General features: G+C 45.0%; 1 protein-coding gene and 1 long non-coding RNA gene across 2 annotated transcripts in view; one reads left to right on the top strand and one right to left on the bottom strand.

Moving 5' to 3' along the window:
• Positions 1-19,336, top strand: part of LOC137630093 (uncharacterized) — a 571,093-nt gene that overhangs the window by 301,364 nt on the left and 250,393 nt on the right. The window lies entirely within an intron of this gene.
• LOC137630004 (probable ATP-dependent RNA helicase DDX43) lies at positions 14,948-18,586 on the bottom strand. The gene is made up of 7 exons (XM_068361508.1): positions 18,481-18,586; positions 18,086-18,218; positions 17,621-17,768; positions 17,391-17,501; positions 16,771-16,901; positions 16,428-16,590; positions 14,948-15,674 (listed from the first exon to the last, which is right to left on the bottom strand). Exons 1-7 carry the CDS (start codon positions 18,584-18,586, stop codon positions 15,540-15,542), a joined length of 927 nt encoding a protein of 308 aa, XP_068217609.1. The 3' UTR covers positions 14,948-15,539.

The following is a 19,336-nucleotide window of genomic DNA, read 5'->3' as shown; positions in this document are numbered from 1 at the left end:
TCCCAACACCTGGCAGTTTTTCCTGTAGCTAGTTTTTCTTCCGAGGTACTGGGTAAAGCACAAGTGTTAACCTTAGCGCTTAATACCCCCACAGGGTGTTTGGTTCCTGATGTATTCATCTTCTCCGAGCTTCAAAGAGCCGTGTACATGTTTTGCAGGCTTCTTCATCAACTCTCTAGTCCTCAGTACGTTTGTGGATGTTCATGCCTATTGAACAGTTTGTTTTTGTCACTCCACGACCTCCTCTAGTACTTCTTTTCTACTACAGAGTTGAAACTATGGTGAGCAGTAAGGAAGATAGCGACAGGATAACCATACATGGAAGTAGAGGCTACAGTATAAAACAGGTGGAATAATTTAGTCTTGGGTTTTATCATAAATCTGGAGAAAAGATGTGAGGCTTTAGTTGAGAAGAAAATGCCAGTCAAGCTAAAAGTCAAGATCTATAACACAGTAATAAGAAAAGTGTTAATGATGGCAGGCGTAGTAATATTACAGAGGTGACAAGTGTGCCACGACCGAGATAATGTACAGTAGGCACATGTTGTCTAGACATCTCATAAGAGGAATCCCATTTGAGCATTCCCAAAATAGAGATCAGTGTGAACACTTGGGAAGTAGTGGACATTCCAAATCACAGGGCTTTGAACCGACACACTACTCCTCGGAGAACGAAACGGAGCTACTTTCTGTAGGCCCAATGAATGGGCATCTAAAAGTACGCATCCTCCATGTCTACAGAAAGCATGAATGGATCTTTCCTGTTGGTGCTTGTTGTCATCATCTTGAAGGGTGTTTGCAGAATAACCCATTCAGTGGAATAGATCGATGACCAGTCTCTAGTCTCATGCTGAACTTTCCACAAGGAAAAGACTAAAAGTTTAAAGATCAGTCTTGTACGATTTCTAGCAAATTCTTCCCTTCCATCATCTTTATCTCGGCAACTATTGTCAGAGCTTTTGTCGATCTCGGATGATATTTCTTGAACGTCTTCAGTGTTTTTGTGAAAGGCGAGACTTGATGAACGGAGGGGATTGAGTGTCTCTCTCGGACGACTTTCAACCCCCAGCTGTTTTCTCTGTGCTGTTGCCACAATGCCTTACAACTTGATAGGCAACTCCCCACTTGTGAGCAGGAAGGTATGGTATCCCTTCTCTTTAGGACCCCATTGGCCCACTGATTAAGCGATTACAGTGTTAAGCTTTAATAAATACTGGGTCGTGTTGAAGTTGGGGACTGCACCTCACCAATGATCAATCCATGATGTTAGTTGGGGGTCTGGAAGCAGACTTAAGTGGCGAGAACAGTTTGCCCTCGTGGACGAGTAAGTGCGTTTATTGCTAGATCAGTCAATAGAGGTTTACATCTCCCGATATGTAGATCAGTCATATTGTCAAGAGAAGCGCACTCTTATTCAATCTGCTAAATTTAGTTCTGACCATGTAATCTCTATGGATGTTATTCCTCCCCTGATGGGAACAACAGTTGCCTTCCAAAGTCATTATATAAATGAGTTCCTAAACCTTGACAAGCGAAGTCTCCGCCTCTGGATTTTCAACTTTAACTAGTACTGTTAAGTCAACTGTTTCTCGGGAATCCTCCTCTCTTGATGCATACTTCCGGAAAATCCCTCTATTGTATACCCATACTGAACACACAACGGAACTGTGGCGAAACCGTTAGTGTCCGATTCTCAGAGGTTGGGTTGCCCCTTTCTCTTATGCCGTCCGAGGCTGGTAATGCACAAGGTGCTTCAGCTTCTAAAGGGCAAATGAGAGCGATGTAGCACAGAGTGGCATGTAGTGTGAAGGCCTGTCTCTGGGTGATAAGGTGTGGTTTCTCAATGCTTAAACAAGTGTACAGAGCAGTCTTGTAAAGTCACCTGCCTCAGGTCTTTGGTTGGATGTGTCGGAAGATCTAGTCCATAGGAGGTCTTGTATCGTTAACTGGTCTTGGAGCATGGAAGGATCTCGTGACATGGACCTATCTCCACGCGTAGGAAGATCTCCAAATGCATAAAGACCTTGGAGGAAAAATAACTGGAGATGCCCTGACCCGGATTAGGTGAAGCCAGGCTTACTGGTCACACTATCAGTTGTCGATTGCCAAGTTAACCTTCCGACAGTGTGCTGGAACTTAAGAGTCGGTTGTACTCAGACCTTTGTTTATAGATGGTAACTATTTTCTTATGTTTTTTAGTAGTGATGGCTCCTTCCAGTGCTGCTTTATTAGAAAAAATTAATGTCAAACTTGTTACTCGACGTATTGGTGAATCTGTTACTAGCTCCTTGGAATATTGAACTATGGTAAAATCGTTACACTTTATAACCCTCTATTACATTGAACATAGCTTGTGGTAATCTGATACCTGTTGTTACTGACTTTTGCCTAAAGGCAGGCAACTGTGTGTTATCATGGGCTTAATCAAATCAGATTTAAAATATCTTCCAGAGTAGCAAGTGATTGACTCGTGTATGGATTTTTTTATATGTTGTTGTTCTTGAAATTAAAAATCATTAATAAACCGAGTCATAAAATGTTTAAGAATTTTACCCAAAAGGTATCAAAGATAAACATATATAAAAGAGATTGTTAGGAATAACAATAACACTAGCTCCGTAGGTATCTTTGGTTCCAAGACCCTTTTTACCAGTCAATGGCGGAGCAAGAAATGAGTTTGACTGGTAAACCTGGCTTCAGGTAAGACCTGTGAGCCAGGGCATCTCCAGTAGTATTAATCCTCCTAAGTAAAGACCGATCACGTGGTGATGGTGGGCAAAGAGACAATCTACTGGCATTATGCCCATGTAAAATGAGTGCTAGTCTATTGTACATTCCACCACAATCCTTCTGCTGTATTGCCATCTTCCTAGGTGATCTTGTCTTTCTGGAATTCTTTGAAAAAGGAAGGAGACAAAGTTGACGCCCTTTATCCTAAATGGCGGTGTGAGTACTCAGTCTCGTACTGGTAGCAGGGACACGAACACCTGTATCTCGCGTTCAATCACGTTCCCACGCTGCTTTGGTGTTGGGTGCCACATCGCCTCTCTCACGTGTACATGCAAAGTGGTCAGTCAAGAAACTTTGGTTTCATGGTTTTTACTTCAATGCAGCAGGGTTCAGCAACAGAAGAATGTCAAGGAAACAAGTCCTGAGGCAGGAAAGAGGGCATGAACATTTCTTTTCCTCCTTACCAAGCTTTAATCATCAAGGATTCTGACGATGGCAATGATGATACTATAGCAAGAGAGAATATGACAAATTCGTAGATAATTTGTATTTTTCTTAACTATACAAACCTTAGCTATTTATTAGGGGTTATACTTTAGGCGGAGTTGAAATGACGAGCCATTAAATTTTAGCGAGGGTTAACTACCCACACCACTAGTTAGCGGGGGTAGGGGGGGGGGGGGTAGCTTGCTACCACTCCTGTTCACTCGCCTGTGAATTAGTCACTTTGCTTGGAGGTAGGACAAGGGGGGATAGGGATGGTGGGCAAGTTTGTATCGTCGTCGTCGGCGCCCACTCGTGTCCGAGTATTGGGTTCTGTCGTTAGCCATCAGCCTCCTATCTATGGGGTGGGTGCTTGTGTCTGATGTGGCTGTTAAGTACTAGTCTGTGGTGGAAGAGTCGCGGACAGTGTTCACAAGGGAGGGTAGGTGGTGGGCGGGGCTGTTCTAATCGGTCTCTCCTTCTTCTCTCCTCGAAGTCCACGGTGCCATGGTGTACTGTACTCCTCCAGGTTTTCCTGTCCCTGGCTGTTTCTTCCCATGAGGAAGGATCGATGTCAGTTAGAGCCAGGGTGCACTTTAGTTGATCTTTATAGCGCATTTTCGGGGCTCCTCGTGGTCTGGTGCCGTGGGTCAGTTCTCCGTAGAATATTTTCTTTGGGAGCCTAGATGGATCCATCCTATGCACGTGTCCTATCCAGCGGAGGCGGTGGTGGATGATGGTGGCCTCCACGCTGGTCACCGAGGCACGTTCTAAGACTTCAATGTTGGTGGTGTGGCTCTCCCAGGGGATTTTCAAGATCTGCCTCAGTTTCATTTGTTGGAAGCGTTCTAGGTTTTTAATATTTCTATATAGCGTCCTTGTTTCACATGCATACAGGAGCGTGGAGAGGACTACTGCCCTGAACACCATTATTTTGGTGGTCATTGTCAGTGCATGGTTGTTAAATATGCGGCGGTTGTTAAATACGGGGCAGTTGAGTCGGCCAAAGGCGGAGTGGGCTGCCCTGATCCTGTTCTCCACGTCCTTTTTGCTTGTGGGAGCTGATGTTAGGATGCTCCCTAGGTAGGAGAACTGGTCCACCTGTTCTAACGGTTGGTCATTCATTGTGGTATTGAAGTTTGGGAGCATCAGTCCTGGTGGATGTTGGACGAGGGTCTTGGTTTTATCTGTGTTGACTTGCATCCCAAAACGTTCGTAGGCAGAGTTGTATGCATCAGCTAACGACTGCAGGTCCTCTGCCGTCTGACCTGGGGTGGCATTGTCGTCAGCATACTGCAGTTCTCGCACTGCACACAAGGTGGTCTTGGTTCTGGCGCGGAGTCTGGCGAGGTTGAAAGCGCCTCCATCCATGCGGAAACGTAGGTCGACTGAGGGTGTGTCTGGGGGAATCTCGTTGAGCATTGCTGCGGTGTATAGCGAGAAACACGTTGGGGCCAGAACACAGCCCTGCTTCAGGCTGCCGTTGATGGGGAATGGGTCTGAAAGAGAGTTCTGGTGGCAGACTCTCCCAACCATTCCGTCATGGAGGGCACGCACCAGCTTAATAAAATCGGGTGGGCAGCCATATCTTTTGAGGACAGCCCACATGGCAGGTCGAGGTACTTTGTCGAAGGCCTTTTTCAAGTCCCAGAAGATGAACATTATGGGCTGTTGTTGTTCGAGGCTCTTCTCTTGTAGTTGTTGCGCACAGAAGATCATATCTATGGTCCCGCGGGAAGGTCGAAAGCCGCACTGGGACTCTGGCAGGACGTCTTCTGCGAGAATAAGGAGGCGGTCAAGGAGAATCCAAGCGAAAATCTTACTCGCGATGCTTAGTAGTGATATTCCCCGGTAGTTGTTACAGTTCTCCCTGTCTCCCTTCTTGAAGATGGTAACGATGTTTGCATCGCGGAAGTCACTGGGGAGGGTCTTGGTCTCCCATATTTTCAGTATAAGGAGCATCAAACGGTTCCTCAAACCGGGGCCACCGTGAGAGAGGAGCTCCAACGGGATGTTGTCTGGCCCTGGGGCTTTGCCGGGCTTCATGCGCTGCAGGGCCTTGTTGAAGTCATGAATGGAGGGTGGTAGTGCCATCCAGTGACGGACGGGATGCTGCGGGGTCATTCGCAGGAGATCGTCTGGGGTGTCTGCTTGGTCATTGAGGAGGTTCTCAAAGTGAGACCTCCACCTGGCCAGGATGCCCTCGCTGTCGGTGATGGTCGTGGCCCCATCAGCGTCCTTCAGGCTGCCCATTGATGACCGTGTGGGACCGAATATTTCCTTTGTTGCTGCATAGAAGCTGCGCAGGTCACGTTGGTCAGCAAAACTCTGTATTTCTGCAGCTTTTCTTTGCCACCAGGTGTTCTGGGCTTCACGGATCCCTCTTTGGCAACCAGCTTCAGCCACCTTGTGAGCACATTTGTTAGCTGCTGTTGGTTGGTTTTCCAAAGTAAGGCGTGCTTGTCGTTTGGTTTCAATGAGAAGAGAGATGGTAGCATCATTCTCATCAAACCAAGCCTGCCGTTTCTTGGTGGTGTAGCCTAGTGTTTCCTCCGCGGCACGGGCCATGGCGTTTCCGAGGGTGGTCCAGTGGTGCTCAACAGTGGCCTGACCCACGGGGTCTGCGAGGTGTTGTTCGCAGGCCTCCTTGTAGTTCTGTGCCACCTGTGGGTTGCGGAGCTTACTACAATCAAAGCGTTGGTGTGGTACGCTGTCAGGTGGCCTTATGGGTGGTCGTAGGGTCGTCATGGAGAGTCGGGAGATGAGGAGTCTGGTCCGTCCGGCAGTCATCCGATCCGGGCATGGATCGGGTGATGCGGACGTCTCCTCGGTCTCTGGCTCTGGTCAGGACGTAGTCCAGGGTGTGCCAGTGTTTAGACCGTGGGTGTCTCCATGTGGTCTTTTGTCGTTTTGGTAACTGGAAGATGGTGTTGGTTACCACAAGTTGGTGTTCTGCACACAGACCCAGTAGGAGTTGGCCATTGGCATTGCAATTTCCAATGCCATGGCGGCCGATGATTCCCTCCCACAGGCGATGGTCTTTGCCTACTTGGGCATTAAAGTCGCCAAACTCAACGAGCTTGTCATTGGCGGGCACTGCCTGGATGGTGCGGTCGAGCTGGGTGTAGAAGGCAGCTTTGTCATCATCGGTTGAGGTCATAGTCGGGGCATAGACAGAGATTAGGGTGAGGTGTCTGTCCCGCGTGATGGGGATGCGGACAGTCATCAGGCGCTCACTGATGGCCTTGGGAGCGAGGTTGTGCTGCTGCACTAGCTGGGAACAGATGGCGAAGCCGACACCGTGGATGCGAGGCTCCTCTAGGGCCTTGCCTTTCCAGAAGATGGTGTAGCCTGTTCCAGCTTCCCTGATGTTGCCCTCTTCGGGTAGTCTGGTCTCGCTAAGAGCCGCCACATCAACATTGAAGCGGGCTAGCTCCTTGCAGACGAGGGCTGTACGTTGTTCTGGGCGGTTGGTGTTCGTCACGTCTTGGAGGGTGCGGATGTTCCACGCACCTAAGGTTATTTTTTTATTGTTGTTTTGACCGCATTAGTGGGATGTCCGCCAGCCGCGGTGAGCTGACCAGACGGGTTTGCCATGTCCGATGTTTACCCCACCTTTTCTAGGGGCCTCCCCATGTGGGGTGGGCTGCGGTGTCCTCAATAGGCCAGCCCAGTCACGGGTCCAGCTGCCGAACTCTGGTGTCACGGCACCGTCACCAGAGAGCGACTGAATCTTAGACTCGCCGCCTGAGTGTAGTCGTGGGCTAAGGGCTTCCAGCTATCCAGGCCTGCCCCCTTCACCCACAGTGCTGTCGCCTCAGGACTTGGTGGTGGTGATGATGATGATGATGGTGAGAGAGAGATGAAGAAGGGTGGAGGAAACGACAGAATGCCAGTAGCTGGGTATGTTGTTTTGGGTGGTCGTGGCTTTGCAACGGCCACGCACACACACTTGGCCAACACCGTTTTCACCGCGGCTCAAGACATATGAGACAGGCGGCTTCTCCGATGTTTGTATAAATAGCTAAGGTTTGTATAGTTAGGAAAAATACAAATTATCTACTTATTTGTCATTTGTTCCGTAACTGGAATACAAACCACGCTATTTATTAGGGGTGACTCACCCATTAGGAAGGGTGGACGTCCCTGTTAATCTGGCTTTTGGCTTTGCCCGGGGCTCCTTATCTGAGTAGGTTAGTACTCAGGAGTTCCTGCCCTCACTAAAACCTTGCTACGCAAGGTCCGCAGCCTACGCAATCTGTGTTGAGAAGTGAGACGGTCTAGGTAAAGTTATTCTGAGTATGTAGGAAAAACCTGATGTAACCAAGACTTTCCCAATACCACCTCGCCAGGGTATGGGGACGCAACAGCATTACCTTAATACTAGGTACGCAAGGGATGTTCCCTTGTGTACCTAGTATTAAGCTGCAGTGGTTTGAGGTTAGCTTATGCAGAGAACCCAGGATGCTGCTTTCCCCACGAGAGGGTAGGAAGAAAAAAGAATAAGAGCCAGTCAAATCTTTTCATTCATGCAGACTAAAACCAGGTAACAGTGCCTTCAACCTTCTGCTACTTGTCCAATAAGGAGCTTGAGGTCTACAACCAGCTGTTGTGCAGCCAACACCGGACTGATAGAGATCGTATCGAGTTCCTGTGGGTCACGTCTTGCAGGAGAATGGTTGTGAAAGTAACCTGGAGCATTCACATCCTTTCTTGTAAAACCTGCATCACAGAGTAATCTGCTAAGAAGGACCAGGGGCATAGTTATGCCCCTGACACTCTGAGTCGTCATGTCGAGATGACGTTTCTGTGATCCTCCTCTAGTCTCCCCCAGTACTGATGACAAGAGAAGGGACCCGGGTGGGCTGTTGCCGTTTTCTTTAGGTAAAGTCTCATACCTTACCCTGGGTACAGTAACGGATGATCTGGAGCGTCCGTTACCGAGTGCAGACTTGTGTAGGATCCGTCACCTTTGAAGACTGTGTCTGGCGACATACTCAGGGACGAAACTGAACATTGTCTTTCACCCTTCTCAATAATGGGCGATGTCGAAAGAGACCATGAAGTTCCTTGACTCGTATGGTTGCTGTCTGAGTGTGTAGGAACATTGTGTTCTAGGAGAAAATTTGTTGCTTGGTGAAGTGGAACATAAGGAGGTCTCTTTAGGGATCGGAGAATTTGAACCATGTTCCGAGAGGAAGGTCTCAATTCCGACTGGGGAAAGGCAAGTTGTAAGTTCGCTTGAGTTGGGAAGTTTGAAGGTGAAGGATCAAGGTTGAATGATCATCTTTACCTGTCGAAACTGAATAGGGGGTCTTTTCCTCTTGTACTGTATATACTCGAGGATTCCGCTATTGCTGGAATTGAGGTATCGAGTGGAGAGAGAGACTTTCACATGACACCAACCACACAAGACGTTATACTACCTGGTAGACTGATGCTGAGGAATTCCTCAGATATCTAGACAACCTTTTCGCGAAAGAGGTATTGGGTAGTCTCCATGCGTACAATCATAGCAAAGCTATAGCTTGTGGTAGGTGTCGAAGTGGGTTGTCTGTGATGTGGAGAGGGTTCTCTTAAGTTTGGAAACCGTTTTGCATAATGCCATAGCGGAGCTTGGAGAATCCTTAAGAGGTTGACAAATGTTCTAGCCTTCTTGGGTGCCCTTCTCCAGATAAAACAGGGACGAGACGTAAACATCGTTGTACCCACCGCTGTTGCCAGAGAGCCTTGGGGTCTAGGGCTGGGGAGCAACGGCAGCCTGAGATTCAGGAGCGTTGCGAACAGATCCCTAGTGGAGGACCCCGTAAAGTCGGGCCTTTGTCGGCTACAAGGCGATCCAAAGACCATTCGGTATACCTTATCCGAGATGCTGTGCACAGATTGTCGGCAAGCACATTCTTCTAGTCTGGAATGAAGCGGGCTGATAGTGGTACTGAACGGACTTTGGCCCATCTTAGTGTTTATACTGTTAGATGGGAAGAGGCTACGAGCAAGTTCCTTCTTGCTTGTCGATGTGAGTCTCTATGTGGTGTGTGGTGTGTCGTCCATCACATCACTGAGGGGACTGTTAGAAACCAATGAGGCTGCTGAAGGACCGAAAAGTTGGCCTTCATCTCTTAAGAGATTTAAGTGAAGGTACTTTTGGACTCTGTCCAGAGGGCTAAGGTCGTGTGGTGCAGCACTATGGTCCCTCCTCTCTTCTTTTGATGTGTTTTAAGCGCAACCTCAAGTCCGAGGGGTGGGGAAAGATAATGAGATGGTTATGCCGCTCTGTAGATTCTCGACTGACACCCATCCCTGGAGGTTTGTCCAAACTTCCGGTCCCATGGGGGTCAGAATGTTTGGGGGATCGAGGGTCTGATTCCAGTCCAACTTAAGTCCCTTTGGAATGGGAGTCGTTCTCGTTTCGAGAAGGTTTTGTGGCGATTGGTGTCTAGAATCCTTCCCAGATACACGTGTCTTCTGGGAGGGAAGTAGGGAAGACTTCCCCAGGTTTACCCTGATCACTGGATCTTGGTAAAAAGACTCGGAAGTTCCGGTGTTAATGCAAGGTTGTCACCGAGTCTGCTAAGGTCAGTCAGTCGTCCCAAAACAGAGGAGACAGAAGCCAATCCTGAGACCAGGATGGGTGTAGTGGAAAGACCAAAGCAGTGCCTTGAACTGGTGTTTCTTGTTTGTCTAGAGACTGAATCTTCCAACCTTCCTAGATGGATGGTGTGGACCTAGGAGTAAGTGTCCTTTAGGTCCAATGTGCAAATGAAGACCCGAGGTCTTAGCCCTTGTTCGAACTCCAACATGGTGTGGACATCGACATAAAGGGACAGCTCCTTGGAGATCCTTTTGCATGGAAGATTGTCGACGCTGGAGAGAGAATTCCTTTAAGGAACAGAAGGAAGGCAACGCTTAGCCTTACCATGCGCCCTGATGGGATTGATGCTATTCCTTAAAATAGAATCAATCTGGCGAATGTTAATCAATGGTTAACCGCTGGGTATCGTGGTTACTGTGCAGTTGGAGAGTGCTCGCATGTAGTTCCCTGTCGACAAGCCGTTGATGAGGGTTGTCGAACGTTTGCCGATCACTTTAGTGTTATGGCGAACGGCCAGTAGCGAGAAGTATGTTGTATACCTTCTGATCTAGGAAACTACAGGAAGAGTTTGAGGTATAAGGTCGAGTCACGAACTGCTGGTGAATTGCCGATGACCGATGAATCGGTGGTCTGTGAGCCGATGGCGAGTTAAGAGATCAGCAAGCTGATTATGGTACCCCCTGGTTGGTCAGAGATGAGCAAGCTGAAGATGGTCTGGTCAGAGATCAGCGAGCGGAGTTCAATGATCGAAGAAAGATGAGCTGCCCATCGGTGATCTAGTGATCAGCAAGCTGATGACTGGTTATTGACTAGCAATCGGTGATTGGAAACGCAAGCAATCGGAGATCATTAGTCATTGGAGGGACTAGAGGTCAAAGATCAGCGTTGAGCTAGCAATTGGCGATCGGCGACCTAGCGATCAGTAAACCGTGAACTAGCCATCAGCAAACAGTGATCTAGAGATCAGACTGTTGATCTTTTCCTGTTTGCTGACGGTGGTCTGTCAAGGTAAAAAGAAACTTCAAGAGAGACAGGGACGAAGGATTCCCCATGTAAGATGAAATCTTCGGGATCTTGAATCCTTCTGTGAAGCCTTATTCCTCTTTTCCCGGTGGCAATGTTGTGTGTTTGCGGGGAGAAATAGGGCAATGGTGACCTGTCCAAAAAGTTTTAATCCTTTTTACAGCCTATTGCGCGAGTGTGTAGGAGAGTACTGGAGCGATGGCACACAGGATGATGCTGGTGCTCAATTTCTGCCTGGAGAGCAGGCAAGCGCTGGCTCTTAGGCAAGAGCTGGTGCATTGGATCTGCGAGCCCTGATTCTTTGGCAAGAGCTGGCGCATTGGATCTGAGACTGAGACTGCGACTGCGCAGGAGGGCACAGGAAAGTGCGGAAAAGCGCTGGCGCGCAGTAAGGCACTGTGTAGTTTTGTGCATTCTCCCTAGAATGCGCCGAAGCGTGACTGGTTGCACAAGGGCGGGTGCATTGGCGCGTGTGAGAGTACTACGTGGAGACTGCTGGCGCGCGCGTGCGGAAGACCATCGGCGCCCGCACGCACGGAAGACTGCGTGCGCGCTCAAGTTCATTGCCGCGCGTGTGAGCGGAAGTCCATGGTTGCTCACGCGGGAGACCATTGGCGCCCGCGTGTGGAATACCGTTGGTGTGGGTGGAAGGCCGTCAGCGTGCGCACGCGCGGAAGGCTGTTGGCGTGCGCGGTAGAGCTGGCGCATTGGATCTGAGACCGCAACTGCGCAGGAAAGTGGAAGAGCGCTGGCGCGCAGTAAGGCACTGTAGTTTTGTGCATTCTTCCTAGAATGCACCAAAGCGTGTGACTGGTTGCACAAGGGCAGGTGCATTGGCGCGTGCGTGAGTACACTACATGGAGACTGCTGGTGCGCGCGTGCGGAAGACCATTGGCGCCCGCGCGGAGAGGACCGTCAGCGCACGCGCGGAAGACTGCCACTCACAAGATCATTGCCGCGCATGCGTGCGGAAGGCCATCAGCGGCTAACGCGGGAGACCATTGGCGCCCGCGTGTGGAATACCGTTAGCGCAGGCGGAAGGCCGTCGACGCGCGCGGGGTAGACTGTCGGCATGCGTGCGCAGTAGACTGACGGCGCACTCATGCACACAATACTGTTGACGCGCGCGCAAGACTATCGCCGCACCCGCACGCTCAATACTGTGTGTGCGAGAGCGCGCGGGTCCCGATGGTCTCCCGCGTGCGGAAGAAAGTCGGCGCGTGAAAGACTGTTGCCGCACGCACGGAAGACTGTTGGCACACGAAGGTAGAGCTAGTAGCTTGGCAAATCAGCTGGCAGGACAACCAGAAACTGGGATAAGCCCTTTGGAAGGGCTAACATCCATGATGGAGACCGTAAAGGTCCACGGAAGAGACCAGGACCAAAGTCCAGTCTAAGGACTAACAGCGGTGTAAGGTTGCATTGGTAGATCGGTAGGTCAGCTGGCAGGACGATCAGGAACTGGGATGTGCCCATTGGAAGGGCGAGCATCCACCGATGGGGGACCGTAAAAAGGTCCGCGTTAAGAGTCCAGGACTGAAGTCTAAAGGACTACCAGCGGCGTAAGGATGTGTTGGTAGATCGACAGGTCAGCTGGTAGGACGATCAGGAACTGGGATGTGCCCTTTGGAAGGGCGAACATCCACTGATGGCAACCGTGAAAGATCCGCAGAAGAGTCCAGGACCGAAGTCCACGGACTAAGTTGCAGCGCAAGGTTGCGCTGGTAGGTCTGCTGGTAGGATGATCTGGAACTGATGAGCAGCGTGATCCTCCGAAGAGGTGTCTCTCTCGCGAACAAGAGAGGTGAACACTTCGTAGAAGAGACTAGAAGACGCCCACGATAACGCCCATTGAGGGCTGGTGGATTAGCAAGCTGACCTTTAACAGTAGCGATCCTCCGAAGAGGAGTCTCTATGAGTGGCCTCTCTCGCGAACAAGAGAGGTAGGCACTTCGTAGAAGAGACTTGCCAAGACCGTGCTCCGCCCCTGAAGGAAGAGAAACTCAGCAAGGGGGGAGAGAAATCTGGGCGAAGGCTGCAACAGCAGTCTGAGAAGGGAGAAACCACCTCACACCTGGGGAGGAAACTTTTCCTCGGAAGGGAAGTTGTCCAACCCCTGGAGACGAACCTCCTTTAGCATTCTAAGGTGATCTGAAGTGCTGGTCATGTTGTCATGGGAGTACTTCTAAAAGAAGGGATGACGTCCATGATGATGTCCTCTGAGGGACGGCAGTGACAGCAGATTCCCCAGGCATGAACAGAACAGCTCTGCTTCGTTGCCACTCTTAGTCAAACGAAGAAAAACTGTATAGTTAACTGTGAAAAAATTAAAATTATTTAACAAAAATTCCCTAGGGAGGAACTCCGAAGAGGAACAACTTAAAAATAAGTATTGCGCCTAAAATAAAATCAATTATTCAACAGAAATTCCCTAGGGAGGAACTCCTTAGAACCCCGAGGGAACAACATAAAAATAAGTATTGCGCCCTTCCTTCCCCAGTCGACATCCACGGGGGAAGGGGGGGGGGAGTAACTGTAATAAAAACAGAATTACAATTATTTAAATCAGCTAAGAATATTCACTAATAGTGAGAACCACTGATCCTCCGAAGGGAAGTGTTCCCCACACAGAGAAAATCTGAAAAGTTAAAACACAATTATAATTTCACTAAAAATAATTGACAAACAATTGGAAGAGCAACCTAACCCGCGCACGGGAAAGGAGCTTCCCCAATAGTACACTGTTGTTGTAAAGGTGAACGACCATAGTCAATCTTTGAGAGGCCACCATTCCCTTCGCTCAAAAATCCATGTTTTCCATAGGGAAATGTTAAAGGCGAAGACAAAAGCTGAATGAAGAGGGTTCGGGCGATGACGATTTCCCTGCGGCGGCCGAGTTAACGGTTATATGCCGACGGGAAGATCGATGGACCAGAGAGGGAGAGGTCGTTCCCCACGAAGTGGAACTGTGCTGGCCTTGCTAATCTACGCAAGTGTCGTTGTCGTATATGTATCACACACACAGCACAAACACTGAAAAGGAAACTTATCACATTTCTATACACATATATATACATAAACATTAAGAATGTTTTCATATGTATACATGTATAAGAAAAAGTTAAGAATGTTTTCATATGTATACATGTATAAGAAAAAGTAAATTAAAAGACAAAAATTACTGGCAGGCCAGAATAGGCGTGGAGGGAGAGAGGAATCAACCGCTCTCTATCAGAAGGGACTAAATCACAGGAGTGGTAGCAAGCTTACCCCCCCCCCTTACTAACCCCGCTAACTAGCGGTGTGGGTAGTTAACCCTCGCTAAAATTTAATGGCTCGTCATTTTACCTGCGCCAAAAGTATAACCCCTAATAAATAGCGTGGTTTGTATTCCAGTTACGGATCAAACAATTTTCCCCCAACAGCAGGGGAGGACTTGTCAATGGAGCTCATGTCTACTGCCACCTCTTGCAGGTAGATGAGCAGACAAGAAAGGCAAAAATCCTGACAACGGCAACAGCTTGGAAATTGCCAATTCCTTAGCTAAATCTACCCAGGTTTACCAGGGCAAACCAGAAAGTCTGCAAACGAGTCTCTCCATCTTATCAAACAATTCTATAAGAAAAAGCTGAAAAGAATACCATTCGTTTGAGTTATCAAAGAAGTAAGTCTGTACTGCTCTGTGGCCTAAATAAAAGGGAGCACTGTAGCCTAGTGGCTAGTCAGGTGCAGTTAATGCACCACCTCCCAGCATCTCATTAAAAGTTTTAACGGAAGTTTTCCAGCATCATTGAAATCATACTCCTGATAAAGGGAAATTGCTTGTATTAGTGTAAGAACAAATGTGTTATGTAGCTTTTATATTAATTAAAGAATAAGGTTAACACCTCTCAAGAAACTTCATACTCCAGCAGATAAAACTTGTTATATTTACATTATTGTTTGCCATGCTCTGCATTACGTCAGTTAACCAGTTACGGTGTTAGTCATTTCTTCCAGAGTTAATTTTGAATTTTCCCTTATTACTGGAGACTTCATCTATTATTACTCAAAGGATAGTTTCAACCTTTTCTTCCCATAAATTTGGTATGTAAAAATAAAAGAATAACTAGACCTGCATAATTTTTATAATTTATTTTATGTACTCTATTACATGGAATATAACTTAAAGCCTTAAACAGATTTCCTAAAAAATTCAACTAAAGATTATACTTTTTGGTGCATAAGAAAATAGATATCTATATAAATTATATCAGATACCTTAAACTAAAGCACGAACTAAATACACAACAACACTGGTAACAAAAGTTCCGGTACATAATTTCCAAATGAGAAAATACTGCAGTTTTAATGATGAAACGGTAACACTAAATGGCTGGAAATCATCTCATTGCCAGACTTAGCCCTATTGGATATTGTCATTGTTAACTGCTATCCTCAAAAGTACATATAGGTACATTTCTAAATAATTACACTTAATAATCAGGTAATGAGAGGAAAGAGGGAACATTGCTTAAAATTCTGGGACTAAGGAGCTAACTGCAGATATGAATATTTCTCATTAAATACAAGTCGTATTCTTTGATACAATAGTTTATCTATTGATGTCATGCTTGTGCAGTATCTTAAATTTTGATAAACTTAACAAAATTCCCTATTGGTGTCTTTGCAATGCAAATATGATTGGTACCGTGTAGAAAAAGAAAATAAATTATGCTACAGACCAACCATTTCTTATGTTTGATCCATAGCCCATAATTTTGCCATTACGATTAAATCGATCACGGCCTTCTTCTCTCACTCTTTCGTATCTTTCTTTCATTCTCAACAAATCATTGGGTACCTCCTGCAAAAGAAAATGTAATGTAATGTACTGCACTCTGGTATAATACATGAAAATTAAAAAATGCATCTACATATGAGAGGCAAAAACTATAAAATCAAGGTTTCAGCTCAAAATTCATTTTTTGTCAGATTCATGACCATTATAATCACTTATATTTCAATTTCAATTAATTAAACCCTACTAACTTTATTCGTGCAACTAACAACCTTTGATCAGAATGAAGATTTTTCCTTTATTTTTGGCTAGGAAAACATCTACAAGAGTATATTACAGATTACTCATGGCTAACAATTATATTTCATTATTTTATTCTTGAATGTTCAAGGGGCATTTCTAAATTAAGGCAGTGGCTAAAGGGGCAGGTGGTGTTTAGAGTAAGGCAGTGGCTAACAAAGCCAGGTCTTGTTTAGAGAAGTACACTACACAGACAAAAAAGAAAATTAAATTAAATTCAAATAATCATCAGTTGTGGTGTTAGTATATTTTTCAGATGATCTTGAAAACCAGATGATCTTGAAAACCAGACTGACAAAATGAACAGAAATAGATTTCCTGATGCAACAGTTACCTGCTCCCTAATTAAAATTTTCCTTCAGAGTAAAAAGCAATTGAATAACCCTAAACCATCAAACCATAAAAAAGCAGAGAACTATCAATCTCAAAAAATTATATCTGAAGCTCTTAGTTAGCTAATAACCAATAATGCTACATCTAGAAAATAAAATATGGGTTATGTAAATGGCACGTTCTTACCTGATCAGACTTCTCAAGTATTTCTATCAATTTCCCAGAAACCTTCCAATCATCACGGCATACAAGGGTTAGAGATTCTCCAGATCGCCCAGCTCGCCCAGTTCTCCCTACTCTATGTACATATTCTTCCATGTCCCTTGGACAATCGTAATTAACAACATGTCTGAGAAAAACAAAATAGAAAACCATAAATAAAATATAAGAGGAATCTTAAATAAAAATCAATGTATTATATGAGCAACTTCAATTCAGTTTTATGCAAATTCAATAAGAATTAAGATGGCAAGTACAAAATATAAATCATTACTAGTGAAATATATTGCAAAACTTTATAAACTCTCACGTTATATCATTAATGTCAATCCCTCTGGCTGCGACATCAGTAGCAATCAAAACTTTACTCCTTCCCGATTTCAGCTGACGCAATGAATATTCACGATCACGCTGATTTCGGCCACCATGCATGCTTTCCACCTGAGAAAAAAATATTGTTACAGCAAACATTTTAGAAACAGTAAAAACATGTATAGAGAAGAATAAAAAAAAAATGTGTTAGGATTTTTGTTACTAGAAAGTCAATAGCTCACATCTATAATTGCCTTGGGCTGGTTCTGAACGGATTATAATTAAGACAGCTTGCTTTGGCATTTATAGTGGAAAAATTAGAAGACTTTGCAAACCCATTAACTATGCAGTCTAATATTGCCTTAATTTCTTAGGAAGTGGTAACATTTTCTTCCCTTGCCTGCTTCACTTTTCCTTTCTTTATATGGGTGTGTGTGGAGCTTTTGCTTAGTCAGTTAATTACATATATGAAACATGGCGAGTTACCTGTGAAGGAATCTTTTCAACGACACTGTATCGATATCTGGAGCTTATTTAAAGCCAATCAAAATGTAAAACAACTACCTATTGAACAACAAAATAAGAAACCACATGACTTAGTTTAAGAATGACACTTACCGCATACCCTGCTTCTAGGAGCTTCACAGAGAGATCATCAACAGTAATTTTTTGTGCAACAAAAATAATTGCTTTGTCTTCTGGCTTCAAGTTTTTCATAAATTGCAGCAACTGAAATGAAAATGTGAAGGTTAATGTAACACAAATGTGCTAATCAAAATTTCAATTCAACTTCTAAAAATATAATCATTCATTTAGGAATTTCATATTCCATGAGGGGAAATCCTTACCCTTTCTTCTTTTTCCATGATGGAACACACAACCACTCGTTGTGTGATGGTATCTACAGCTTGGAGATCAAGTGATCCTACTATTACATGAATAGGATTAGTTAATAACTTATTAGCCAGTAACTGAACTTCGTCGGGCCAGGTAGCACTGAAATGATTGAAAAGGGATGTCATTTACAGCAGTCATAGAAAAATTCCAAAGACCGAAATGCAACCAACAAAATTGCTTCATTTCTTTAATCAACTTAGAAATAACCAATTTCCCAGCAATATAAATCTATTTGCATTACAGTCATTTAAAGCTTGCTTTACACAAATTAACACATTTTGAAAAATGAACTAGCAATAAAATGCAAGAAAAGATGTAGTATAAAAATATAGGGAAAATAGAAAAAGACACAGGTTAATAGTCTGAAGTATATAGAAAAGCAAATACCAAATAATAAGAGTAAGGATATTACAAACCTTGTTAGAATAGTCTGACGGTCTGGTCGTATATTCATCACAATCTTTCTGACTTGAGGTTCAAAGCCCATATCCAACATCCGATCTGCTTCATCCAATACAAGGTATGATACACCACTCAAATTCACCAAATCTGTAACAATTGTTAAACGAATCACATTATAGAACATATACACTGTTGTGTGTACAAGATTAATACCAATTTTTTGTTAAGGCACATTAAAATTAAACAAGCACCTTTCGTCAAAACTTTGTCACTTACTTCAGCTATTTAAAAAAAAAAAATTCTTTGTCATATGATGACCATTTCCCCTTTCTCAAGTAAAAAGAATGAATATACCATATATTTCTATCAAGGGACTTTCCTCCCTCTCTCACATCTATTCTCCTATCACCTAGAGCTTTCTTCATCCCATCCATCCACCCAAAACTCGGCCTTTTTCCTGCACTTCTCGCATCACCTTTTTCATTAATCACCTTCAGCAGATGGCCATTTTCCATTCTCACTACATGGCCAAACTACATTAACACATTCATATCCACTCTAGCTGTTCATCCATATTTACACCCATTATCAACCTTAATACTTTGTTTCTATGCAATGATTATACTGTAATGTTACTGACCATACTTTTATCATTATCTTTTATTTTTCTAGCCAATTGAAGTAAATGGAATAAATATAATTACCGGGTTATTCTATGGTAGATATAGCATACTGCGCAAGAAATGACGCTTGAGTTGTGTCGTGCTTCCAGAAAACGCGTAGGCTACCGTCTGAACGAAAACACCGAACACTTACAGTACAGTTAAGCTGTACTGTATTGATATTATTGTACATAAATTATAGCAATATACATTACAATATCAGCAAGTTTCAAGTAGAAGATGGAATAAATATAATTATCAGGTTACTGTACAGTAGATATAGCATACTGCGCAACAGATGACACATAAGTAGTTGCGTCGTGCTTCAAGAAAACGCTTAGGCTACGTCGAGTCGTCTGATGAAAATATCGAACACTTACAGTACAGTTAAGCTGTACTGTAGTAATATCACTGTACATGTATTACAGTAACATACTACAGTATCAGCAAGTTTTAGATAAGAGTATTACTAGATAGGTACAAATTTCTTTATTATACAGAACAGTAAAGGGATGATGACAGCTCGGTAAAGATTTACTTGAGCAAAATACTGTACTGTCGCCTTACTGTGTCCAGTACATAGTATACATGTATTGAACATTG

Source organism: Palaemon carinicauda, chromosome 38 (assembly GCF_036898095.1).
Source record: "Palaemon carinicauda isolate YSFRI2023 chromosome 38, ASM3689809v2, whole genome shotgun sequence".
Lineage (NCBI taxonomy): Eukaryota > Metazoa > Arthropoda > Malacostraca > Decapoda > Palaemonidae > Palaemon > Palaemon carinicauda.
This window is presented reverse-complemented; position numbering and strand designations above follow the sequence as displayed.